This window comes from Odontesthes bonariensis, chromosome 17 (assembly GCF_027942865.1).
Source record: "Odontesthes bonariensis isolate fOdoBon6 chromosome 17, fOdoBon6.hap1, whole genome shotgun sequence".
NCBI classification, from domain to species: domain Eukaryota; kingdom Metazoa; phylum Chordata; class Actinopteri; order Atheriniformes; family Atherinopsidae; genus Odontesthes; species Odontesthes bonariensis.
In genome coordinates this window covers 6,729,159-6,755,551 of record NC_134522.1, presented here as the reverse complement: position 1 = coordinate 6,755,551, position 26,393 = coordinate 6,729,159, and the positions used below count along the sequence as shown (strand labels likewise).

General features: G+C 43.1%; 2 protein-coding genes across 2 annotated transcripts; both read right to left on the bottom strand.

The window, feature by feature from the left end:
- Positions 1 to 139: 139 nt before the first annotated feature.
- pnn (pinin, desmosome associated protein) lies at positions 140 to 5,312 on the bottom strand. Its single transcript, XM_075447962.1, has 9 exons — positions 5,161 to 5,312; positions 4,792 to 4,872; positions 4,043 to 4,114; positions 3,439 to 3,514; positions 3,111 to 3,205; positions 2,866 to 2,941; positions 2,539 to 2,694; positions 2,142 to 2,280; positions 140 to 2,016 (listed from the first exon to the last, which is right to left on the bottom strand). The coding sequence occupies exons 1-9, from the start codon at positions 5,271 to 5,273 to the stop codon at positions 749 to 751; spliced, it is 2,076 nt and encodes a 691-aa protein (XP_075304077.1). The 5' UTR covers positions 5,274 to 5,312; the 3' UTR covers positions 140 to 748.
- An 807-nt stretch (positions 5,313 to 6,119) lies between these two features.
- Positions 6,120 to 21,536, bottom strand: fbxo33 (F-box protein 33). Its single transcript, XM_075448745.1, has 6 exons — positions 20,944 to 21,536; positions 18,871 to 18,981; positions 17,066 to 17,226; positions 16,752 to 16,960; positions 16,318 to 16,615; positions 6,120 to 14,886 (listed from the first exon to the last, which is right to left on the bottom strand). The coding sequence occupies exons 1-6, from the start codon at positions 21,354 to 21,356 to the stop codon at positions 14,621 to 14,623; spliced, it is 1,458 nt and encodes a 485-aa protein (XP_075304860.1). The 5' UTR covers positions 21,357 to 21,536; the 3' UTR covers positions 6,120 to 14,620.
- Between the last annotated feature and the right edge of the window lie 4,857 nt (positions 21,537 to 26,393).

Sequence of the window (26,393 nt, the reverse complement as noted above, 5' to 3'; positions counted from 1 at the left end):
ATATGCTGACTGACAAATTCAGACATCAATGTTTGATCTTCACCTGTAGAATATAAATAATCCAGGAAATGCACAACGTGTCATTAGGTGCAAAATGTTCTCGACCATTTTCTACACCTCATAAAAGACATGATACACATTTAAGCTATACCTCAACCTTTAATTATAAGCAGATTATCAGTCAGTACAAAAAGAAGAAAAAAAAGCTTCAAAATCCAATAGTTGAGCAAATTACACTTGACATTGATCAAACTGTGGAAATAAGGTATAAACAGCAATGTTGCAGTTACTTGAACAACCATAAGTGAATGGTCACTCGCATCTTAACCATCAGTCGCCCAGCCTTGGCATTAATAAGGTGAAAACACAGAAAAACATTCAACACACAGCGCCACAAAGACCTTTTCAAACCCTAAAGGTCAGACCGGTGAGGTCATCGACTTAATCTGACCCGTTTAGTAAAGGGTCTACTTTGGCTTCGCAGCCGCAGCGCACATGTTCACCAAAAAACAGGAAATAGATGAAGGAAAGCAACCAGTCATCAACTATTTCAATTCGATTTGGCTTTTGCCCACTAAATATGACAACGAGAAGTCTCCCATGTTAAAACTTCCAATGTTAAAAATAACAAAAAACAAAAACTGGTGTTTTAGGGAGAATTACAAGTTTTAAAAACTCATCTCATGCCACAAACAGACAGCTGGAGGTTCATTTCCTCTCACCGTTTTACAGATGCTCAATTATCATGTTACCGTCTCTTGTCCTTCCTGTCTCTATCTTTATGCTCCCTATCGCTCCGGGAAGACCTGCCCCGCCCTTCCTCGCTCCTCCTTTTTCTCCTCTCCTTTGTTTCCTTTGATCCCTTCGAGTCCCTCCCTCCTCCGCTGCTCCCTCCTCTCTTGTGGAGGCTCCTCTCTTCCTTCTTCTTGTCCCGGCCTTTGTCAGACGGCCTTCTCTTGCGCTTGGCGCTGTTCGGGCTGCGGCTCCGGCTGCTGCTGTTCGTGGACGAGGAAGACGAGGACGAGGAAGACGAGGAGGAGTGACTGGATCCGGATGAAGAAGAGGAACTTCCGCTGGAGGAGGAGCCGGAGGAGGAAGAGGAAGAGCTGCTACTACGACTGTGGCGCTTCTTTGGTTCCTTTCCCTTCTTCCTTCCTCTGCTGCCGTCCTTATTCTCCTTAGAGGTCGTGGTGATGCGGGCCTCCTGGAAATCTGGCAGCTTCTGTGAAACCTCCGCCCCTGATTTTCCTTTCACTACCTGCGTTTCGACTGCAGAGTCCTTGACATTAAGGACTGGGCTGGTGGAATCTTGTGCAGGGGTGATGGAGGCTTTTTGGATTTCTTGGGCAGGAGAGGCCTCCTCAACGGTAGTGGACTGAACGGGCACGTCCCCCACAGTGAGGCTGGGCTGGGGCTGGGGCTGATGAATGGTGTCTGGGACTTCTTGGCTGATAACAGCTGGCTCAGAGGACTGGGTCTCAGGAGTCTTTTTGTCATCAAGGTCTGTGGGCTCCTGCTTCCTGTCTGTGTCTACCTCTTTTCCCTTACTCTGTTCTTCCTTCTCTGCCCCTTTCTCTGCCCCTTGCTCCACCTCCATCTCCTCTGACCCTGGACTAGCCTCCTTGTCACCCTTGTCCCTCTGCTCCTCTCCTTCCTTCTTCTCCTCACTCACCTCCATTGCTGCTTCCTCCTCCTCCTCCTCCACCCTTTTAAGCACCTCCTTCTCCCCTTCCACCCTCTCTTCCCCATTATTCCCCTCTGTCACCTTTCTATCCCCCTCCTTCTCCCTTTCCTCCTCCTCCTCCTCATCATCATCTTCCTCATCCTCTTCCTCCATCTCAACAACACCCCTTTTACCTGTCACCTTGGCTACCTGACCTGCTGGCTTACCCTCCGCCGGGTGGTCCATCCTTGAGGCTGTGTTGCCGTCCTGGTCGCGGTTCGGCTGTCGCCTAGGGCGCAACTCCATCTTGCTGAGGTGTTCGGCAAATGCCGCACGCCTCTCGTCAAATACAGCTGTTCGGAGAAAATCCAGAAATATTAGAAGACATTTAATTTCCAACTGGCTGTCAAATATTTCATCTGGGCGAGCAGGAAACATCCATCATTCTTGGAACTTTTTAAACACACCACAAACTGACCATTTAGTTTCTTAGTGGAGTCTTCGAGGAGTTTCTGGGTTGCGGAGCACATTTTTCCAGGCAGATAGAACATATGAGGCTTGGTCTTTGTGCGAATGTATTTCACCAGGTGATTGTTGTGGCCGGTCCACTCCTCTTGCTGTGGTTTGAAGGGAGACAGGACAGAGACACTTTTAAACCACTGAGGGAAAACTCATTTTTTATTCCACTCTAAAAGCCTTTTCACTGTCTGCTGCCTTCTCAGATCTGTAGAATATCCACCAACTTGCTTTATGGTCCAAGAATATTCTGAAGATTACCGATTTAGGGCTGAAGGCTACAGACGGGTATAGTCACAGATATACATGACTTGTTTCTTGATTCCACCTTAAATAGGTATTAGATAACATTTTCTCACCAACTGAGCTAATTCCACTTTCTGTTCCAGAAGTCTCAGCTCTGTCTGCTTGGCTCTCCTCTCTTCAAACAGCTCTCGCTTTTCATTTTCCACCTTCTTCCGCTCCGTCTCAGCTTGAACCTCAAGCTTCTGTTCAATCTCAGTACGTCGCTTTTGCTGTGAGGTGAACGGATGTGGTCAGACAGAAAGAGTTAAAAGGAAGAAAAACAAGACAACATGAGAATTATCCAGCTGTGTGTCAGAAACTGGGTGTTACGTGAGGGCTAATATTAATAAACCCTGACAACCCAACACATAGGGCTACACAGACAACCTATTTTTCCTCACCCTCTCTGTAGAGACGTTGGACTCCTGCTTGAATTTCTGCAGCGTCCCCATCAGCAGGCCGAACATGCGCCGATTTCTGACAAATACAAAACACAGTTCAAAGATTAATAACAACCTTTTATGCTAGTGTTTTAATCCCCATTAGCACATGCAATTCATTTTTATCTATGCCGATAATGGATCAAAGATTTACTCAAACTTGGGATTCACATCTGTATCTAAAGCTCATAAATTGTTTTGCCCACCTCTGTTTGCCCTTCTCATCCATGGTTTGATCTTGAATGAGATCTCGGCGTGTTCTCTCCTTGGAGGTAGCTACAACAGACGACTGCAACGCCGGCTGAGAAGAAGAAAAAAAGACCAAAAGCAAACCAATTAGTCAAAACTGTTTTGCCTTTCACAAAACAGAAATAACATATCTCAGATGTATGACAGGCAAATGATGAAAACTTATTTCATAGATACAAAACTGTCTGACATCGTCTCCGTTTCACTTTAAACATCCAGTTTAGCCATAAAAATCATTTAAAAACTAAAATCATTACACATTTTAGGGGGCGGGCTCCTTCTCACCTTTTTGACATCATCATCATCCTCGGCGTCGCTGTCGTGACGCGAGTCTCTCCTGGCCCTCTGGTCCCCTGCCAGCCTGCAGAAACACAAGAAACACAATCACTTGTCATGAAGCCAAAAAGCGTTTTAACAATAATTTGGGATGTGATCTGCACACAACAACACAGAACCGATCATCAACGTCTAAAAACAGATAATTCAGCCATCTATTGATTAATTTTTTTTAATATAAACCTATAATCAATGTGAACATTTGCAGTACTTTACTTGCATAAGCCACAGGGCTATATTAATGGCTGCCTGTGTATTTAGGAGACGCATTCACATATTTGTTTTGGATCTTTTTAATATTTGGAAAAAAAAAAAAAAAAAGGTCAAGCTGCTCTCGTGCACCGATTTATCTTTTGTTTATTGATAGCAACTCCTCCACTCCACACAGACGAATAAAAACATTGATTCTAGACAAATAATAAAGGAAATACTGGACAATCCACTATGAAAGGATAGGAGATGCAACTTTTAAAATCAATTCCTGCTCTTAAAAATCAAAAACAGTCTCATCCCATCACAACGTGAGCAGGACGAACTCAAGTCAAGACCTCACCTCAGCAGGGCTCCTTCGATGTCTCTCTGCTTGGCAGGGGGGCCGCCGCTTCCGATGTCTGAGAGACTACGCCTGAGTTTGAACAGACAGACTTTAAGATCAATACATAGGGCCTGTCGTGTCAGATCAAAGAACTGCAAATATGTTACTCCACGGCAGTCATGAAGCAAGTTTTTACATTTGTGGTCAAACACACTTCCTTGTCTTTCTATCATATAAACCAGGGCTTCCCAAATCCGGTCCTCGAGGGCCGACATCCTGCAGGTTTTGGATGTTTCCCTGCTCCATCACACCTGATTCAGATCGATGCTTCATCAGCTGGTTTAACAACCTTTTGAAGAGCTCCATTTCATCTGAATCAGCTGTGTTGAAGCAGGGAAACATCTGAAACCTGCAGGACGTCGGCCCTCAAGGACCGGATTTGGGTAGCCCTGATATAAACAGTCGATTTGACACCATTTTTAACATGTGGTTTGATGCAAATTAAGTCTCAACTGTATGTTAACACACAGTGTTCATAAATATATGTCCAGTCAAGAGAAGATTCATGTAGTAATTTATGCTCTAATGCTCTTTGCAAACTAGATTCCAGCTTTGAATAAAAAGTAACAACAATTCAAAGCTTCCGTTCGCTATGCAGCATCTAAGGTGTGTCTGGTTTGATCATTACTGCAAGGTCATCATTCAATAAATCAGCTAATTCCTTGTTACGCACTGCAGAGTCTGAGCCTTATTTTTCACGGCTTTACCTGAGAAGATTGATCCCTCTGCCTCTACCTCCTCCCAGGGCTGCCATGGGGCCGCCGCCGAGCCGACGGAATTGGCCCGGTCTGTGAACGCATCAGTCAACAAGGTCAACACAAAACCCTAACCAGCCGCTCAATGAACGATCTACAGCTACAGAAAACATGTTAATATATCAGTAACCACGTTGTAATTTTGTTTTAATAACAATTTGCAATTATTTAAAGAAAGAGGTGGTACCAAACGCCTCAGGTGCTACTGCTTGCTAAATAGCCACTTCATGCTAACCTAGCACACGTCGTTGGTCGTTGAAAATCCATCAAGCATGCTAGCACAACCTCAGAAATGAACCAAAAGTCTTTTTTCAATCTTACCTTGATTCATTTGGATCGCGACCGGTCAATTTACGAATATTATCATCCACATTTTTCAAGCCTTCCTTGGCTTTTTCGAGCTGGTCTTGCAAACTCCGCACCACCACCGCCATCTTGCTACCAGTTAGCGCGAATCACGTGTTCTTCTTCTTTTACAGTCATAGACGGTCATCGCCCCATCTTCTTCTTCTTCTTGTACAAACGTAAAGATAAAGCGCACTACCGCCACCCGCTGCTTTAAAACGAAACTGTAGCCAGATAAAAAGAGTCCCCGAATCAAATTTCCTTCCTGTAACTTTTCGAATAATTATCTTATTAACAGGGAATTTATAATAATAAATTTAGGATAGGTCCCGTTTCAAGATTATTTTTATTTAAACCTGGGGAAATAAGTAACTGTTTGGAGCTAACAATTCATACATCTGGTAACTGCATCACCCAAAAAAAAAAAAAAAACTAAATAGACACTCACTTTGGTATAAAAACAGATTCAAACAGATTGTTCATACTTTGCTTAAAGCTCATTATAAAAGTGACTCAGTGATCTGTTAGTTCAGCCAAAGTAATCTCTGTACCGGCATGTTTTGACTTGAACTGAATGCTACACCCACTTGAGAAACAAGCAAAGGGAAACAATGCTCCTCTGATGCAATGTAAGAAAAATACAGCTGGTTTGCTGTTGAATGATCATCTGAGAGCCCTCAGAAATCCCATGATCCTGAGAAATCATACAGCTTTAATTCGCTAAATAACTTTCAAACAGTAGCTTATATGGATTCACTTCTCAGCCCAGCAACATATTTGAATGTAAAATACAGTTAAGGTCATTTTCATATCTGCATTTAGCAGTGTTGGATTTCAGTTCCACTCTGCAAGCAGCGCAGCTACACTGCTACAGTAACACCAGTGTGTGCTGAATTACACAACAGGATCCTTCTCATCTAGTTTCTGCATTGCCTGGTGGTTTGTTGTTTGTGGCTTCCGCAGTTATTGCCAAAAGAATGTGTTAATATTTCAGCTAAATTGTGGAAGAGCAACATGATATTCTAAATCGTGTCTTCATCTGTTTGTGTTTGCATGTTTTAGAGTAAAAACATTGTTAATCATCCATGTTTTTTCTTTATATCTGTAGTAGCATCATTTTCTCGTGGTGCGCTTTATTTGGTAATGTTTTTCTTTGTGGTCATGTGGTTTCCCTTCGTTTCTCTTCATAGGCCTGTTATTCCTCTCACTTTTTCATATCTGTTTTTAGTGTTTTGTCTCTAAGTGCACAGCTTTTACATCTTTGTATTTATCGTTGTGTCACTTTATAGTCGTTTCATCTCCATTTGTCTGTTTGTTCTTCTCATGTTGTTTCTCTCTGTAGGCACACTGTTTCCTCACTGTGTCTCTCAGTCTCTTTGCATTAATTTAGTTTCTATTCGTCTCCTTGTAAATAAATTTGTTATTTCCTAAAACAAAATCAGTCTCAGCTAAAATAAAATGTGTAGAATTGAAAATGTTTGAATAACGAAGCGCTGGAGCTCTTGGAACTGCGTTTGTATATATTTCCAGACTTTAACTTTTACTTGTTGTTCAAGCTTAAAACCAACAGGTGAAGAAATAAGGCAACGGAAGCAATGGGCTTTTTAATGTTTTTATTCACTGACTAAAAGAAGAGAAGCATTCATTCAACATCAATTCAAATCAACATTCGGCAGGTTGACCGCTCAAGTGTACGCCATCTGTCAGTTCAAAGGTTTTTCATGGAGGTTTGTAATGTGCCCCCCCTTTTTTTTTTCTCTACAACAGAACCACGAATCAACACTGTTCTCAGTAAAATCTGTCCTCTTCGCCGGAGAGGACTCTTTCCCTGCAGACTCCTCCAAAAAAAACAGCTGGGTGGGTGTGGGATTTCAAATAAGTTTTAAAAATCATCAGGTGTTAGTCAGGTTCTCAGCTAAAATAACTATTCACAGACACTTGTTGGAACTCTTTGGGGTGGAGCTCGACTTTGCTCGGTCTTAATAAGTCACGATCCAATCTTTTGAGAAACCAATCCTCCATCAGACATTTAAAACCTCACCTTGTCCAGTCTGACACTTGCCGATATAATTTAGGTGAGTCCAAATGTAGCGTGATCTTAGAAGATCAGGTTTTAAAGTTGTATATGTTCAGATGTTACTGAGATATGCTCCACGATATATATTTAAGTCTGTCCAGCTGAGTTTTGGGTTAAGTCTGGTTCCCTGCTTACAGAAGGAAGGTAAAACCCAGTGCTATGTGCTCACTTTAGCAAGCACAGTCACGCAGGAACATTACACTCAGAATATTCAACATTAAGGATGGTAAAACCATTTCTGCAAAAGAAAATAAACACAATTACATAGCTTCTGATTTACAAAGTCTTTGTGATTTCATAATATACTTCATGTTCATAAATTGAACCCGGACATGTGTTGCATAAGAGTATACGACGGTAATGCATTGTTGATACCTATACAAATATGCTCTGTGTGAGTTTCTATATATATATTTATATATATTCATATAGTTTATATCTCTTCCTCTATGGTTTTCTAAGACGCAGCCGGGCGCTGTCAGCACTGCTCGTGCCCCTTTGTGGCCACTAGTAAGACTGCTGTTATTGCGAACTGTCCTGATTTTAAACAAATGCACAACATTCGTACCACGATAAAACTGGGGCCGTCTAGCCAGTCTCACAGAGACCAAGAGTGAGCCCGCCGTCACCGCTGCTGTCGCTGGGCTGGCTGACCAGAATCATAAGATCTTAAAACTAATGATAAGATTTCACAAATCATCATAAGGCCAAGTATTGTCATTGCAAGTTCTTATTAGTTTACATCTTCATTTCTACTGTGTGACAGTGAGGAAAAGCAAATATAAAAACAGAAGAAAATGAAAGTTTGGACTATATGCATTCCTCTTGCATAGTTGTGAGGCTGGACTGGGCAGCAGGCCGGCCTGCCTGCCTGCCTGGCTAATTAGGGAGGTTCGGCTCTCCAGACTTGACAAGAAAGACTTTGTTTACCAGCCAGAAACATCAGAGCCACAGTAGCTGAGATCTAAATGAAGATAGCTGGCTGCCACTTAGGATGAATTCCCATCAGTTTCTTGATATATCTCTGTATGCACCAAATAGACCGGCATATTTTGGCCAGCTTACATGATCAGTGCCATTTTGTTGTCTCTTTTCTAGAACTACAGAGCAGCAGGTACACAATTATACCATAAATAATTCACTCGTGCTGAGATCTTCATCATAAAATTGCAAGAAAATGGTTTTTCGTGTCAGCTATGACTGGCACCGAAGACTGGAGTTTCCGAACTTCCTCGCAGTGTGGGTATCTGCAAACTTCCTTTATCTGCGCGAGGCTCCCTGCCACCGAGAGCCTCCTACCCATCTACCCACATTTGTTACACAACACTGATTTTATATCAGTGCAATGCACATCCAGTGTTTTTTCTCCAACTTATCAGAATGTTAATCAGATTTTTCACATTCCTGCATAAGTCCAGCCCGCTGTGAGCTCACTCAGTCTTGCATGTACTGGCTGTAGTCGATGGTTGGAGCATTCAGACGAAAATTCAACAAGATTTTGCGATGAGGAAACCCCCATGAATCCTTTCAGAAACCAGAAACCATTCTTACATGCCTTTCAGAGAAGGCTTTGGGCTCAGAACCATCTCATCGTCTCTTTCTGAACGGCTAAACGTTACAAACTTCTAAGTTGGCATTGAACTGGTGGAGGTGGAAATGAAACGAGCGTCTGCCTGCGTTCAGACTGATGCAGAACCGACAGTCTGCTGCTTTGGTACTAAAATAACGCACGCGCGCTCCTGTCTGCTGTATTAGCACACGAGTTGAATCAAACCCTTTTTACGAGCGCCTGAACAGACAGGCAGGCAGGCTGATCTCTGTGCATTTACAGTTCTGCCATGACAACACTTTTAACGCGTTGTCAAGGCTGACCGACTGTCTCAGATGGAGCGAATTAGAGACCAGCTCTGTTGATTTAATTACTCATCAGGCCACAGGAGCCACGCAGTCCTCCAGAACTCCTCTATGAATGCATATGAGCAACAAAAAATAAAAAAAATATACATCAAAAGGGCAGTACAGTAACTACTAGTATTGGTCTCCTGAATACCTGACACTCCATCTCCCCTCAATGGCCTTTTTAGCCACTTTTATGGCAGCGCCCATTAGACAGAAGGCTCTGCTTACTGTGTCCTTCTTTCCGTGTTTACACAACATAACAAAGCCAAACTAGCCCACATCAAACTTCTGTGTAACCATAGTGAAAATGGCCTCAATGTGTCCTAAATTCACCAGCTTCCTCTCGCTGTAATGCGATTGTTACCTGCCCGACTGCTTCAATTGATCCGATGGACAGAGCAGGCGTTGCGGCTCTCATATTTAGCACAGTCACAGTAAGATGTTTACATTTCGGACTTTTTGTGTACCGGACACAAAAGGCCTCAAAAGCGGCCCGAAGCATGGCATCCCAGAAACACAGCTGACCTTCGAAAGAACGACGCACCCTTAACAATCCCTTCTGAATGGTATCGCACCTCCACTCTGATGTGACCTCCATCCCTTCAAACAGACCATTCAAAGTAAAAAAAATATATATATAGCACATCTGTTTCGAGAGATTAATTTTCATGCATACACTGTAGCTATGTAGTAAACTGTTTGCTAGTCAGGTGGCCTAAGCGACCCTCCTCCCCCAGTGTGGAATGTCCTGTTCCTAGCAGCAAATAACTTGACAGCTCCAAAAAGCCAGGAGTAAGTGCTTCCCCTCAGACAGAACACGTCACATCAGGCACACTGGCCTGCCTCGTGGCCAGGAAGCTGCTCTCTCTTACGGAGCAACCTCTGAAAGCATCTGTGGGAGTTTTCAGTTCTCGACGCGTTCTCGTTTCCCTCCTTTTGTTTTACATTCACACGCTCCTCGCAGTGAAACAGCTGATTGACAGGAGACGGAGAGAGGGGGGGAATGTGGTGGTGCCCTCTCTGAGCTCCTGTCGCACCATTCAGCTGGACTGCACTGGACTGGACAGGCCTGGCTTTCATCTGTGACACCTCAGCAACATGCACTGTAGACCCTGAGAGCCAATCAGAGGTAAGGATTCAGCCACACTGCACAAGATGTGCGACAGCGTCGTTAACCCCTTATTGTGTCGGAGTAAAATGTTCAATAATGCCATCCGAAAGAGATTCTAACATTTCTACACACAGGGTACAGCCACTGACACGGGACTGGCCAAACCTTTGCTTACAGGTCTGCTTTGGTCTATTCACTTCAACCACGAGACGAGACGGTCGACATGTTACGAGGTCCAGGACAAGGTGGTCCGAAGTATATCAAGGACAAAGTTTGGACCATACAAAAACAGAATGTAAGTAGATTCAGTTCAGTGGAAGAAACTAAGAGCAGGAAGCAGTACAGTGGGAGTGTAGACGGGCACTTCAGATAGACTTGCGTCTGGGTTAAGTTTGTTCCACTGTGGTCTTTGGCAGCTTAGAAACGCATCACGGGAGGAGAACAGATCCAGTGACTCCTAATATTCACACTTGTGAGCTAGAGGCCTGAGCTATTGTAATGTTCCATCCTCCTCCTTTTCGAAAACCATCTGTACCCTGAGAGCGAAAGACTTCTGTTCCCGTTTCATGCTGCGGCAGAAGTGATACGACTACAACACGAGCAAGCGCTGCCCTCCAGAAATATACATATACACACCCTCTCTCCTTCTCTGGTATGCAGAAAATAAATGATGGCTGCACGACTGACAAAGTATTCACACATCTTATTCACACATATCCACTGTTTACGCATGAAAACTTGAGCAAAAAAATACAGGCACGCTCCAAGAAAGATTAAAACACTCGTGCAGATGCTCTAGTCACTGTAGCTTGTAACACAGCTTCCCTAAAGATTGAACTAACAACAGCAACAACTAACACCGAACACAAAGCCACCGACTTAGAGAGATGAGATTCGGAAAGCAGTGACTTCCACAAGCTTTGAGACATAAGGTGACTCAATATTTAGCCTCCGTCACCAACATGGGAGTCAGGGACAGGAGGAGATTCTCCTCTGAATTTCTTTTCTTTAAAAACACTCGTTGTCCCAGAATATTCAAAAACCCACCAAGGGATTTTCTTGTTGGAATCACCGGACAGAGCTTCGGATCTAACCCACACCGCCTTCATTTAAATATTGTAGCGTTATACTTTTGATTTCATCTCAAGTTTTACGACGTATACGTTACAAATGATCAATACATTCACTTTTGATTAACTAGTTGTCCAAACCACAAATATGTTTCTATATCCGTCTGAAAGGGAAACCGATGGAAGCTAAACCAAAGTGACTCGCCAAACAGCAAAATCTGACTTGCAGATGAAGAGATTTGAAAGGACAATAAGCAGAGGGCTAAGTGGAAGTTGGTCTTTAAAAAAAAAAAAAAACGTTAAAAAAATATGTATTTCAGAAAAAAAAAAAGAAGTCTTTTCTAGTTGAGATGAGATCTTGTTTCACGTAACATTCAACAAAATATATAATTGCTGTTTCGGCAGCTCAAATGACTCATAAAAGGAACAAAGCTGATCTCCTAAAAGAGAACACAAAGGGAGGAGACGGGAAGATGAGACAAAAACCAACATAATTTGGTCTGAGAGTGTTATGTTGGCATTTCTTTTCCCTCTGAGTGTTTGAGTGTACAGCGCTTCGTTCAGCCACAGAGAGCCTTTGAAAGAAACTCTTGGTACCAAAGTGCATTTATCCTGAGATATGAACCAAAGACTACACAGATTATCACGGCTAAACCATCAAGGTCCATCAACTGGAGAGCAAACATTTGGTAACCTCAGGCCCGTCACTGGGACCGATTCATTCTGAAGTTAGTAAAGTGCGGGGTGACTCCAGAACAATGGTTTCATATCAGGGGAACACAACTGCAAATCAACCATGTAAACCTTCACAATCTACACATCCTGACATCTCTGTCTGAGCCGAAGCCTCTTAGGAAGAGATAGAAAAATCTGGCGGCCTTGAGCCCCGACGAACTTGGATTTTTCTGGTAAAATCTCGACTGAGCTCTGGAAACGCCTCCATCAGACACCAGAGCACAGCACTGGGACATGATCAGTGCCAGCCTCGAGCTATAAACACTTTGGACTCGGAACAAATACCACCGATGACACCATCCGTCAGCTCAGACATTTCTTAGGCCCAGCAGGTCCTCCGCTGACCGCACAGATCCAAACACGTGCAACGAGCAGCTAGGTTTTGTCATTCTTTAGTCTTTATCAACCTTAATCTTTGAAAACAAATGTATGATTAGGTTTGCTGACCCTCCGTCTGAGGCGCAGCGAGGGTTCATCCGATGGCGAGATAAACAACGTCGACAACAACAACTACATCTGGGGAAAAGAGAGGCTGTTTCCAAGGCAACTGTGACTGAAAAGGTTAAAAAAAGAAAAAAAAAAAAAGAAAAGAAGATTAACTGATTGTTTCGCACATCCTACTCGACATCATCACCACCACTGTCTTGGTCAGAGTGATGTTAGAAGCCTACCTGAGACTGACAGAGGAACTTTTAGCCACAGAAATGAGCCGCACGACCCAAAACCATTATTGTGCTATAGGTGCCAAAGACAAAATAACTTAACCTGTAAAGTCCAAACTCAGTGAGTCAGCAGCACTGGCAGGATATGAATCTGCCAGATTTCTGTGGCTTTACAGTAAGCCTTCAATGTGGAACACAAAGCCGACTTAGAAATGTGAGCCAAGCTATATTCAGTGCATCTTTTTCTTTCCCCCGATCTTAATCGTGAAATGTCTTTGACAAACAAGACCTACAGCACTGAGAAACTGGCTCCTACTTACAGCACTGTTGGCATCTGCCACCTCAGAGCGCTTCACCTACTGAATACTGCCGTTGTCGCATGGCCTCGCCATGAACTTGGAAGTAGGTATAAATAGATTTCTTAAAACAGTTTTAAAGGGCATTATGGAATTAAACAGCCCTTTCATTCTAGGATGATGCAAGACTAAGAGGTTTATTGATCTCAGAGCCCTTGTGATGCCTCCATCTCAGCATGTAATCAAAATTACTACCTGGATACCAAACAGCAGAGGAGCAGAAGAGTTCTACACCAAAGGGCTCAGAGACCAAATCGAAACGAAGATATATTGATCAAGAATATTGGAAAAACAAACAAACAAACAAACAAAATGCAACCAGTGTACTGCAGATCAAAACAGAACGGGTTGTGACCTTCTGAAATTTTTGGTTTGGCTCCGAGTGTCAGTCCAAAGACGAGCCTTCCTCTTCAGATGACTACTGAGGTCCCCCAAACAGTGAGCAGGGTGGGGTGAGTGTTGGCTGGAAGCATGTAACCATATTCTCCACAACAAAGTCAGTAAGGTGCTCAGAAGCCTCAATAAAACCTCCTGGTCTGGAATCCCACCCTGCTGGCCGGGCTCTCCAACCAGTGGACAAATACACGAGGTGCTCTTTCAGAGCAACGGACGAAGCAGCTATCACCCAGGAAGTCACTGATCGATTAGTTTACACACTCCAAACGTTTGCTGGAGTGGAGCAGACACATAGAGCAAAGGTAAGAGAAAGAAAAGAAAAAACTAGCTTGTGTCTGAACACACGTCCCCCTCTTCAAACCCACCGGTCCATCACTCAACCCGCCTGCCTGTCCTGTTCCAGCTGTGAGCAGGATACTAATATATCTGTATTTAAATACACACAAAGGCTACACAGGCAAGGGAACCGCCACACAGGAAAAACTAGATAATACACAGAGCAGGGAGACATGGAAAACAGTCAGGAAAAAAAAAAAAGCAAAGCAAAGGAGAACAAAGAACAAACTAAAGTTACACTATACAGAGGCTCTGAAGGTTATCAAGGTGATGGAGAGAATGCAGAGCAAGACCAGACCAGACCAGACCGAGCCGAGCGAGTGTTTGAAGCAGCAGGAGGAGTCGTTTAGGCAGACAAATTAAAATCTGAGTCTGGCCAGTTGTCGGATCAGAGTGACAGTCCTTCCAACTGAATGAATGTCAGTTTTTAAATCAGGATATCGGTTTTTCGAAAGAATAATTTGGGTTGCGAGATCTATTTAAAACATCAAAAAGTTGAATCTGTTTGTCATGAGTTTGTGGCTGCGGATAACTAGATGATCAGGAGGAAAACGGCACATCTCCTGGGAAGTGTTCAGACGGGATTGTATAAAAGCTTGTGGGGAAACAAACTCAAAGAATAAAAATGAAAATAAAAACACATCGGTTCATGTAATTGTAATTTTTAGATTTGTTTGACTGGAGCCTGCTTTTGGTTTGGTCCACAGGCCTTAAAGGACCTGGATGTGGCTGGACTGGGCTGGCCTGGTCTTGCACATTTGCTGTGGTGATGCGTTGGCTTTGCCATCTCTTGCCTACATGCCCACGCTGAAGGCGTGCAGCTCGCGGTGGAAGTGTTGGGTGGGTTCAGACAAAACCACGCTGGAATCCAGGCAGGGGTGCCAGACACGGCCGAGGCCCAGTGAAACCTCTTTCACCAAGTTATGGACCGGGTCTCCCTCCATGTACAAGGACTGGTCCGGGTCGAAGTCAATGCTCTCCTCTGAGACCGTCAGGACACGAAGACTGGAGCCCCGCAGTCTGGAGATGGCCACCAGGTTATGGGACCACACAGTGTAACCTGCAGACAGAGAGAGGTTCAGGGAGGTGGACAAAGCTCCAACAAAGCTCCAATCAGAGCAGACTTGTGGCAACTTTACAAACACAGCTTTCAGCTCTATTTTTTACCCACTCTTTGTTGTCCCAAAGCAAAGAACTGCTTATGTCAGGAGCTGGGGGCGGAGTTATGGAGCCGCTCACAAACCCCAAAACAGTTTAAAAGCTAGATTGGTGTTATTTGGATATCAAAAACAAGGCAAACACTGTAATCCGTTAGTTTTAGTGAACCGTCTCTCTACAGAAAGTCAGACGACGACTAGATCTCAACTAGAACCGACTCCAGCTCTGAACCAGCAAGGAAAAGCCTGAAAGGAGACTGTGGGCAGCTCTGTTCCAACTTCTATCATAGAACTCATTTGTCAATATTCAGAGTGAGCCTGTATTCACACCATTAAGGAAATGGATCAGTGCTCGTCCTTCTCTGCACAGGTTGTTTAACGTTTCTGTTTTACAGAGTGCTGAAGCTGCTAAAAGGGTCTGAAAAGGCAGTGAGTGTGGAGACAAACAGTAACAAAACAAAGCTTCCTTCTGCACACAGTCATGTACTGATTAGGTGCTTTTGTGAAAAAGAAAGAAAAAAAGAAAAGAGCATTTTAAAATTTAAGGTTTTCAGGAAAAACCCAAAAATGTCCCCATAAAACCTTTTTTTTAAACCTTTGAAGAAACTAGAGATGAAATAAAAACCCTTTGAGAGGTTAAACCTTCCGCTTTTATAGTAAATCCCTGACTTTGCTATTCTATTCAGACACATATACGTGACACGGGCATGGCTCCAGGAAAGGCAAAACAACACATATATCACCTCAGGTCAACACTAAGAGGGGAGGAGCTGATATTATGGCTGGGAGACATAGAAAGAGGGCGTCAATAGATGCACTGCATGCAGTTCTACAGCAATAAAATAATTAATAAAACATAAATCATTCAGTCTTTAATACTTTGGTGGCTCACTCAGAAATTAACACTGTGTGGGAGATGCTGCATTGGATGAAAAGGTATGAATAAAAAGCAGTTATTGTGAAAAAGCCACCAGAAATAATTCACTTTACCCACGATATGCAGTGAATGAAAAATTAACTAGTAATTAATTCGTTTTATGGTTTGTGCCCAGCACACTTTTGATATCTGTGTTGTATATTTTAGTGCAATCCAGGGGTGCAAATACTTCTATGGCTTAAACTGACATTCAGCCATGCAGTTCACAGCATTGTGTTTAAAGCTTGCTGCAGATGGCAGAGGCCAGCCTGCTAACTGTGAGCCTTGCTTCTATCCAGCCTCAGAGAGCATCACAATGATGCCTCCATAATAACACAAATCAACCACGCAGTCTCATAAAGTGCCCAATTCTCCAGACCAACATGCATTCAGACCGTACATCACGCTCTGGACTCACCGTGTATCACCAGCACAGCAAGCTGAGTACATCTCCAGGCCAAGAGGACGAGGGGGTCTTCATTGCGATTGACGCTGAGGTCTGGGAAGTCGGGACCATCCTTGAGGAGCAAGAAGTGAGTCAGAGTTTTGTTGTACTGCTGAGAGATGAGCTCCAAAGTGGCGTCGGTCACCAGCGTGCTGTAACTGTCGAGGTGAAGACGCTCCAGGGGAAGGCTGGGCTTTAGGACCCTGAGGAGCTCAGAGCTGTCCACCTCCAGAGCCATGATGTACACTCGCAGATTGGCACTCACACGAATCTGTGAAGGATCGATTAACTTCACTGATATGGACACAGAGGCTCTCTGCTATGTGAAATTCATTTAGTTTAAACTAAGTTAAGTATACGTCAGGATAATGCGGCATCAAACAGAGGCTGCAACACTGCTGCATTACCAGTGCCTTCCAGTCGTCGTCCGTAGCCGTCCCTTCTAACGGTTTGAACTCCAGGGCAGCGCCGTTGAGCAGCAAGGAGAGGCGATGGAGGGGAGTTCGCTGAGGAGATGCCAGCAAACCACAAAGCTCAGATGTCAAGTCAGAAAAATCCAGAGCCAGAGAATGAAGGTTAGAGAGACGGTCCAACTCTGATGGTGAGATGAGCGGACCTAAAGGAATCATAGCCACAGTTAATTCGGACAGACCTACAGCTGCTGCTGCTCCACATTCATGCAGCCGGCACACACTGGCTGATGCTCCAGGTAAATACATACCCAGCTGGTGGTCAAGTAAACTGAGGTGCCGCAGACTCTCAGCGGAAGGATTTGACAGGCAGGCTAAGGAACAAGGAGTCACCAGACCCAGCATGAAGCTACAGGACAACCGCCGCAGCTGCCTGCTGTTAGACAGCAACTCCATGAACAACTGCTGGATTCTGTTGTGAGCAGAGAAGATGGAGAATTAGCCTCACTTCCCCGCACCAGAATCCCTCCAAGTGAACATTAGACCCAAAACTAAGATGAATATCACCCTGGAAACAAATATTTGGAGTCAGAATTAAAAAGGATTTATATCAGGATGTAAGATTATTAGAAAAATCCTCTGTGGAAAATTCCCTACCACATTTAACCCATATTATTTAAATGTGAATCAAAAAATGTTTGACACATACTCCTATTGCAGGATATACTTGTCTGCTTATATGTCGACACATTTTTTGGTATTATACAGCAAACATAAAAGGGCCAAAAAAAACATTTTTTGCTGGAGAATTGAGTTTAAGCTCTCACATTTTATTTCAAATACAAAGAACATTGACAGACGCAGCCTCTCAGTTAAAAAAATGTGCCTTAAACCTGCGATCAATCTGATGTCAGATTCTATAAAAAAAAAGTCTAGAACATCGTCCCAACTTCTCTATTTAACTTAATCATTGGAAGATTATTCTCTCAATTACAAGTTTGAACTCTTCTTTAATATGAACAAACCTACACTAGTTACAACAGACTGATCTAATTTGCTTAATTTCGGCTTCCTCTCTGCTCCGTTCTCCACTCCGTGGCCTGAAAATTGATCTCATAAAAACATTTTGAAGGAAGCCCCGAATAAAAAGAAAAACCTGGAAGAGAGAGGAGACTTGCCGGAAGGGAGGATGTACGAATTCATCCTTGAGGGAAATATTTTTGTGTCTCATACGTTACACCCTTAATGCAAAACCTCCCAAACTGGTAAAATACAGCGGTAGGCCGCTACAAAACAACAGCTGGACAACGCAGTTATGTCACATGTCTAATCTAACTGCCCGTTATCTACTCTTTCCTTGTGTCTGACCTTGCCTCCTTAATTCACATCTCTGCTGGGAGGGACTAAGACGCAAAGGGGTCGAGGATGTACAAACTGGCACACTGAGATAAGGGCTAAAAGTGAGATGAAGTCCATAAGAACTGGCAAGGATCTTTACAATATCCTGAAAAGGCAACTGTCTGTGTTTTCTGTAAGTTGCTGTAAAAATGAAAATCTTCACATATTTATGCAAGTACAAATGGCACAATGTGAAATGTTGGGTAAGAAGCACATGTTGGGAAACAAATGCCTGTACTAAAAACACTGGTATGGAACTATTTTCAGATTCTCAGAGGTTAAATTAGCACCAGAATGTCCTAATTAGCATACTGACTCTTAACATATTGGCTTATTTCTCAACATCAGCATTTAAAAGTGCTCCTTCTCTCCACAATCACACACATTCTTCAGAGGATGTCTGTACCTGCGCTGCCAAGACAACATTATTGTGAGCTGTGTGCTCTCTAACTGGATGGTAGCAAACTGTCCTCTTTAATTTAGTAAATGAATCACTACTCTGGGACACATAACAGCTCACTTTCTACCCAAAATGGGTGCCTTCAGTGCCATTTCACCCACACAAAGACCATCAAACATGATTACCTATTGGCAATTATGATTTGTAGCTCATCTGTTAATTTAATACAGATTTTCAGTCCTATACAAGATGAAAGTTCACCAATGATAAAAGAAAATCAAACCATTTCACATGGGAGTAGCTTTCGTGCTTCCTTACTCATTGATCTTTTTATCCCCCTGGTGAATTTGGTGAAGGTTGGAGCTGTCCAAGAGTCCTTCTTGCTGGAGAATAAAGGTGTCCCCATATAGACTCAGTTTCTGCAGGTTTCTAGACAAGGAGAAGAAAAAAAAAGAAAAAAGGAACTCAGTGAAAGATCAATAGTGACAACACATCCTGCCGATAGACAAACATCAGCGCGACACAGTAGTCTTTACACCAGGCAATCATCTGTAGACGGTGCTTTCACTGTTGTGTGTTTGCTCGGTCAACATTTGTTTGTTATTACAGCAGTAAAATCGAGTTCTATCCCAAACAGACCGAGGGGGATGTTTAATTTCAAAAGAAGAAACAACTGGACTCCAAGCTAAGGTTTTCAACAAACAAGCTTGGAAAGGAGTTCACATATTAGGGAAACTGCAGCCATTTTGAGGAATCTAATTTGGCCGTGCCTCTCCATAATTGCTGAGCAGCCTTCTATCACGCAAAGACTTTTGGCTGCCCTGCACTTTGCTGCATTGCTGTCGAGAGTCCTTTATATCTCAGTGCCCAAAATAGATGAAGCAGCGGCAGGCTATATGCCATATAATTTAATGCTTTCGAAGGCTGATGCAGTAAAGGTCACAATGCACTCAATTACATCCTCCTAAACAGTATGTTTACACCTCTTAGAGAAACGGTGCCACAAATAACAGATCTACCCGTAAGACGTAGTCTACATTATGCTCGATGCACCCACTTCCTGTGTAACAGCTGGCTGCTAAGCATCGTCGCCTCATGCGCACTTACTTAGTGCCTCTGGGAAAGTACACACACCAGTACTGATAGAAATAGAAAGAAAGGCAGATTTTTTTTAATTTATTCAAAACTATCAGGCCAGAAAGTTGGGTACGGCAGCTGTGGGATGATTTGTCCTGATGATTAGTGGTAAAACATGGCATAGCATTCTGAAAATACCCGAGATTTGTATTGACAGGAAATGATAGAAGTCGTACACAAACAACCACAAACGTATTTAATTGCTGAAATTTGAGCAGAACTACTTCCACATTTGACTTTTTCCCCCCTTCAAATCTGAGCAGCACCATCCATTATCTAATAATAATAATAATAATAATACAACTTTTCACCCCCCCTCTGTCAATGTAAGCATATTCAACATCCAGAGTAGCTGCAGCTAATCTAGCCTAATCTCAAAACTACATTAGAATCAGTGCACACAGATTGGGTTTATCAGTACATTTGTAAGCAGAAACCATTCAACACGAGAGAAAAGGTTTCAGCACCCTCAGCAGAACTAAGACAAGAAGTGGAAACCCCTGAATGGGTGCCATTTCAATACCACAAAGCACTGTGGAGAGTAATAGAGAATGTTGGAGAAGGTCTGGTAGAGGTGCTGCACTGAAATCCAAAGTCTTAACATAAAAGAGGAAACTTTTGCAGAATGGAAATTTCCACTGCAGAATTAATCCAAGTAGGTGCGATTTATATAGGCTGCTCACTGATTTTAAACAGCGTGCCTGAGCTAAATATGTCCACACATAAAGTGTATGTGTGCTGGTGCTGATATCAGCAAGTCACGGTCAACAAAGCTTTTTTTTTCTAGCCGCCACCAGTGCTGCATTGTCTGCTGGCGTACAGAGAGCAGTCTAACATATAAATGGAAACAAAACAAGCACGTAAGGAAACATCTATGTTTCTATATATAGAGAAACATAGATGTTTCCTTACAGCAGATGCCAAACTAAGCGGAGACACGCCGCTGAATTAACAATGTCTGGGCAATACATAACACTCTCAGTCAGCTCCACCGCAAAGACACGATTACGTAACTCCTAACGCCAGGGTTTGTTTATAGCCAACTAAGCTAGCAAGCTGGTAACTCGCAACAGGCAATCAAATGCACCATATATATATATATATATATATATATATATATATATATATATATATATATATATATATATATATATATATATATATAATAACAACAGGCCAGTGTGTTAGGAAAAATCCTAAAATTGTATGCAGAAATACCCCCCAAAAGACAGCACGAGACGAATTTAACGGTACCTATTGTTTCGGATGCTGGAGAACACGCACAACGCCTGGTCCAAGTAGGTGGCCATGGCGTCTCTCCATCGCTCCGACAGCTGCGGGTCACCATCGGGACCGGGAGGCTGGTCCATCCTGGCGGACGACGGGTCATTGTTCAAAGGGCTGAGGTTGCCTTCCACCGGCGCGAGCTCCAGCTGCAGCTCGCGTACGAAAGACCCAAACTTCCGCATGAGGAACTCCAGCTTCGGGGTTTCGCCGCCTATCCGCAGCCTGAGCTCGGTCCACAGCGCCGGGTAGAAGAGGCACTCCCTCCACCGGGAACACACGGCCGAGGCCCGGAGCTTGTCTCGGTCGGACAGAAAGGAGAATATGTGGACGATAAGCTCGCTGGGCAAAGCCATGGCTCCGACACCCCCGCACAGAGCCATGGCGAGCTAAAAAAAAAAAAAAAAAAGAGAGAGAGAGGCTGTCCGAAAACCGAGAGGTTATAAATGTTACAACCGTTGTTTTTTAAAAGATGCTGCGGCGGTTAGCCTCCGAGACGCTTCTTCCTCTCGGTGAAAACAAATCGTTTTTTCAGCTTTGCCTTCAATAGTATTGGACCGCACCATTCCGTGTCAAAACACGGGGGACAAAACGAGTATTAAGAAAATACCCGCGACGGGATCCCTGTAATATTCAGTGTTTTCGGAAGTTGACAGTTAAGACCAGCAATGTTACGACTTTAGTGGTACTTTTCCACGATTTTGGGTTGTCAGTGTATACACCGCTGCATTGGTAGCTGAATGGTTACGTCCAGAGGCTCTGTTATTTTTGCTACACCACTGTTGTCCACAAGGGGGCGGTAATTCTCGGCAGTAAAAACCTGGACCGAGCACGTGATCTTTATTTTGGTGTTAGATTCCAGCGCGACACACCCCCAAAAGTCCATACTCCCTCTGCAAAATCCACTGGGAGAACAAAAAGGCTTTACAAAATGCTCACAAATGCTCACTACTTTCACTGCCTTAGTGCTCAATGGCGGCTGCAGCGGAATTTAGTTTGCACATCAATGTGAAACACTAAGGTCATATCTAAAAATAAACCCTCAATCAAAGAAACAATAATGGAGTTTTGTACCCACTTTTATGGAGCTGCCTTCTTCTCAAATGAAGATTATGTTAACTTTCCACATTACATTTACATAACAGTTTGTGTCTGATACAATATCACTGCACACTCCAAACTGTGTGATCTACAAGTTCATCCACAAGCATCAGTACATATGAAATTCATGGCAAATCTGTTGTCTTGGAGAGTATTTGGTTGGTTGTAAAGTGTTAAAGCCTAAAATAATGTACAGTATTGATCCTGTCCGGTTATAATGTACCAAAGAGCTTTTAAAATCAGAACAAGAGTATTTGTTCAGCCAGAAAGTAGATGATACAAACGTGGGATAAACTGATTTTTATTGATTGATGGTAACTGTTTATTAGATGTTTAGCGACCAAGTTTCAATTTATATTTTGTTTGGGGTTATTTAGATTTTCCAGTTTGTCTATAGTTGGAGTTTTTGGGTTGTAAGAGGACGCCGGAGGTGAAGATGGAGATATTTCTGAGGCTGTGGTGTTCATCGCTCAGGAACAGCAGTGAGGTAAAAGGGGGGAAGATAGAAAAAGAAAAGGAAACTGGTGATAAAGTGAGAGGTGAAAAGAAAGTAGAGAAGTGTAGGAAGCTTCTGATATTCAGCAGCTGTCTTGTGTTTGCAGATTTTTCTTGACCTCCTTGGTATCCCTTTCTTCTCTCCTCTTTTATTTCCTCTCGTTTTTCTTTCTGTTTCAGCTGTTTCCTCTTTTTTACATTCTTTTTTTTATAATTTAATTAGTCTTTTTTCTTCCTCACTCATCCTTTTTCACATCAGTCTCTTCATAAAAAAGAGAAAAATCAAATTTTCTTTTTTATATTGAGCTTCTTTCCCTTTTCTTCTAACATTTGCTTCTCCTCCTCCATTTTTCTGTATCTTATCTCTCCATCTAATTCATTTCTTTCACCAGTTTATTTATATCATGGCCCAATTGTCTCTTTTCTTTCCAATATCCCTCTTGCATCATGATTTTCTCTTTTTCTCCCCATCCAATTCTCTTCCCCCCTTTCAGGTGTTTTCTTCCCTCGTTGCCTATTGAAGTGATTTCATATCCTTTTCTAGTTCTTTCTTTGTTTCCACTATTTTCTCCTAATTCCATTGTTTCTTCCCTTGTTCCAGACGTCTTTGAAAGTCTTTTTCCTCTGATTTTTAAATAATTTTTCTCTTTTGATGTCGGCAGTTTCTCGTCTTTTATCATCCAGTTACATCGCCTCTTTGTCCTCTTCCGGTTCCTTATTCTTCTGTTCGTTTAGCTCGTTGACATCAGAAGTATTTGAGCTGCAAAAAGCTCCATGTTTTGGTTCGGAGGAGAGTTTTTCTTGTTCCAGCTCAAGGTCTCAGACTGCTGCTCTTCTGTTTAAGGAACTCTTTTGTCATCGTTGCAGTCTTCTCAGGGTCTTTGGATTTAAAATGAAATTTGAAGAAGCTGTATTATTATAGATCTTTTTCGTTTTTCCTTATTAAAGCTTTAAAATTGAGAGTCTTATACCATAATTTTACAGTTAATGCTTTGAAAACACTGTAGCCTGGTGGTAAGGACAAGGAGATACAGCAGAAAACCATATTTCAGATTTTCCCTGAGCGTCTTCATCAACAAAGCTCAGGGATTTAAACTTAAAACTCTGGAGGTGTTTCCAACTAAATGAATGAGGATTTCTTTCAGGTGTTTTTGACAGAGTTCTCAGGCACTCGGTCATCTTTGTGATTAGACCCAGGTGATAAATCTTCAACCACTAAAAACATGGTTGCAGATCTGATTCTTCACAATTTCAGAACTTATTTTGCACCAGTCGTGTGACTGAGAAACACAGAAAAGTCCTTTGTGGAATGACTCGGGTCAAATATTTAAAAAGATTTGCCTTATTTATGGTTTCTAAATCTGTCACATATGGATTTACAAAGAAACAAGCTGTGAAAGAAGAAGTGGAACATCCTCTTTCCCAAAACCATCTTGCAATTTTCACTGGTCTGTATTTCTCAAAGGAAATGTACATGCGTGCTGATATTTTCTTGCAGTGTCCAACTTCATCCACTAGATGGCAGCATTTGAGCTCCTGCCATTAAGCTCCACCAGAGATAAAAAGGTTTCCACCTAAAACTGAATGTGATGCAAGTTTTGCCAACACTGATACAAGCTGATGTAGCACAATAGCTGTAACTTTATTCATTTAAATGAACCATAATGCAGAAAACGGAGTTATAACACAAATAGATGCTGTCAAATGATTTGTAAAGATCGGAAACATCTATCTATCCTTCCATGTTGATCGGGTTTCTTTGCGAACATTTAGTAAATTTGATTCAATTTATAATCATAGCATCGCAAATAATAATAAAGAAAATATTCATCTTTTGTTTTCAGTATTTATTTCCAGTGTAAATTATCTAAATTGATAATCCACAGTATTAACTTTATACATTTTCAAGGGATTATTTTCTATTTAACAAAACAGATGACTGTGAATTAACTCTGGTTAAAACATGCTGCCCAGATGTTAATTGTTTGACTCACATATCATAGTTCGATCATCTTGTTAACAGGTTTGGTGTCCTGCTGAAGTGTCCTCGAGCAAGACAGTTAATCCCACCTGTTAGCTGAAGGAGCACCCCAACCAGAGGCAAAAACACACTTTCATCCTCATCAGAAATTAAAGCTCATCACTTCCACTGAGGCTTAATGTTTTTGAATACCAATGTGAAGGAGGGACGTGCCAAAAGTGTGAAACTCTGTTTTATACACATGTACAAAGTGACTCTCATGTTGATACCATGGTGACGCTTCACAGATTGCTCTGTGGAATTGAGTGTATCTGTAAAAACAAAAGGGAGAAGACAAAGGAAAGTTGATTGCAGCCAAGTGCAAGTTGCAAAAATTAAGTGATGGCAGAGACAACAAAACAAAACTATTTATTGAACTGGGAAGTACAGGAATTCAGAAGAGTCGTCTCCAATCTGCCTCCTTTGTTGCAACCTGCTATTTGGTGACTTTCTAACAAACTCTATCTTGACGCTCTGATTGCTTGCAGGCTGTTAGTGCCTCCCCTGAATGCTCATCAGGTGTAAGGCTTTCACCATACATTTATCTGTCTGCATGCAGCCCGACTTCACCAACAGCTTCACCTTTTATTCTACCAAACGAACATCCTGCCAACACAGAAACCAGAGCATTATATAATATAGCATATATAATTTCGGTCATCTGAAAAAATAACCAATTTGAATTTTAAGGTCTTATAAACAATGAAACATTGTCTGGCTCTTACAGATGAACAACAACACATGACATTTTGCACTGTGTCATTGTTAAACAAAACCATCCATCCATCCATCCATCCATCCATCATCTTCCGCTGGTCCGGGGATCGGGTCGCGGGGGCAGCAGCTTGAGCAAAGAGACCCAGACGTCCCTGTCCCCGGCCACTTCCTCCAGCTCTTCTGGGGGGACCCCGAGGCGTTCCCAGGCCAGCCGAGAGACATAGTCTCTCCAACGTGTCCTGGGTCTTCCCCGGGGCCTCCTCCCAGTGGGACGGGCCCGGAACACCTCACCGGGGAGGCGTCCAGGAGGCATTCTCACTAGATGCCCGAGCCACCTCATCTGACTCCTCTCGATGCGGAGGAGCAGCGGTTCTACTCCGAGCCTCTCCCGGATGACCGAGCTTCTCACCCTATCTCTAAGGGAGAGCCCAGACACCCTGCGGAGGAAACTCATTTCGGCCGCTTGTATTCGCGATCTCGTTCTTTCGGTCACTACCCACAGCTCGTGACCATAGGTGAGGGTAGGAACATAGATTGACCGGTAAATCGAGAGCTTCGCCTTCTGGCTCAGCTCCTTCTTCACCACGACGGGCCGGTGCAGAGCCCGCATCACTGCAGACGCCGCACCGATCCGTCTGTCAATCTCCTGCTCCATTCGTCCCTCACTCGTGAACAAGACCCCGAGATACTTGAACTGCTCCACTTGGGGAAGGATCTCATTCCCGACCCGGAGAGGGCATTCCACCCTTTTCCGGCCGAAGACCATGGTCTCGGATTTGGAGGTGCTGATTCTCATCCCAGCCGCTTCACATTCGGCTGCGAACCGCTCCAGTGAGAGCTGAAGGTCACGGCCTGAGGACGCCAACAGAACCACATCGTCCGCAAAGAGCAGAGACCCGATTCTGAGGTCGCCAAACCGGACCCCCTCAACGTCCTGGCTGCGCCTAGAAATTCTGTCCATAAAAATTATGAACAGAATCGGTGACAAAGGGCAGCCCTGACGGAGTCAAACCCTCACAGGAAACATGTCCGACTTACTGCCGGCAATGCGGACCAAACTCTGACACCGGTCATACAGGGACCGAAC

Bases quoted from the DNA above. Each gene is read 5' to 3' on its own strand.
- pnn (XM_075447962.1), bottom strand. From the start codon at position 5,273: ATGGCGGTGGTGGTGCGGAGTTTGCAAGACCAGCTCGAAAAAGCCAAG. The intron at 3,515-4,042 runs GTGAGGTCTTGA...GTGTTTCTGCAG, and splicing joins ATCGAAGGAGCCCTGCTGAG to GCTGGCAGGGGACCAGAGGG. The intron at 2,695-2,865 runs GTGAGGAAAAAT...TTCACCTCACAG, and splicing joins CCAACGTCTCTACAGAGAGG to CAAAAGCGACGTACTGAGAT.
- fbxo33 (XM_075448745.1), bottom strand. From the start codon at position 21,356: ATGGCTCTGTGCGGGGGTGTCGGAGCCATGGCTTTGCCCAGCGAGCTT. The intron at 16,961-17,065 runs GTATGTATTTAC...TGATTCCTTTAG, and splicing joins TTTACTTGACCACCAGCTGG to GTCCGCTCATCTCACCATCA. The intron at 14,887-16,317 runs GTGAGTCCAGAG...CTCTGTCTGCAG, and splicing joins TGCTGTGCTGGTGATACACG to GTTACACTGTGTGGTCCCAT.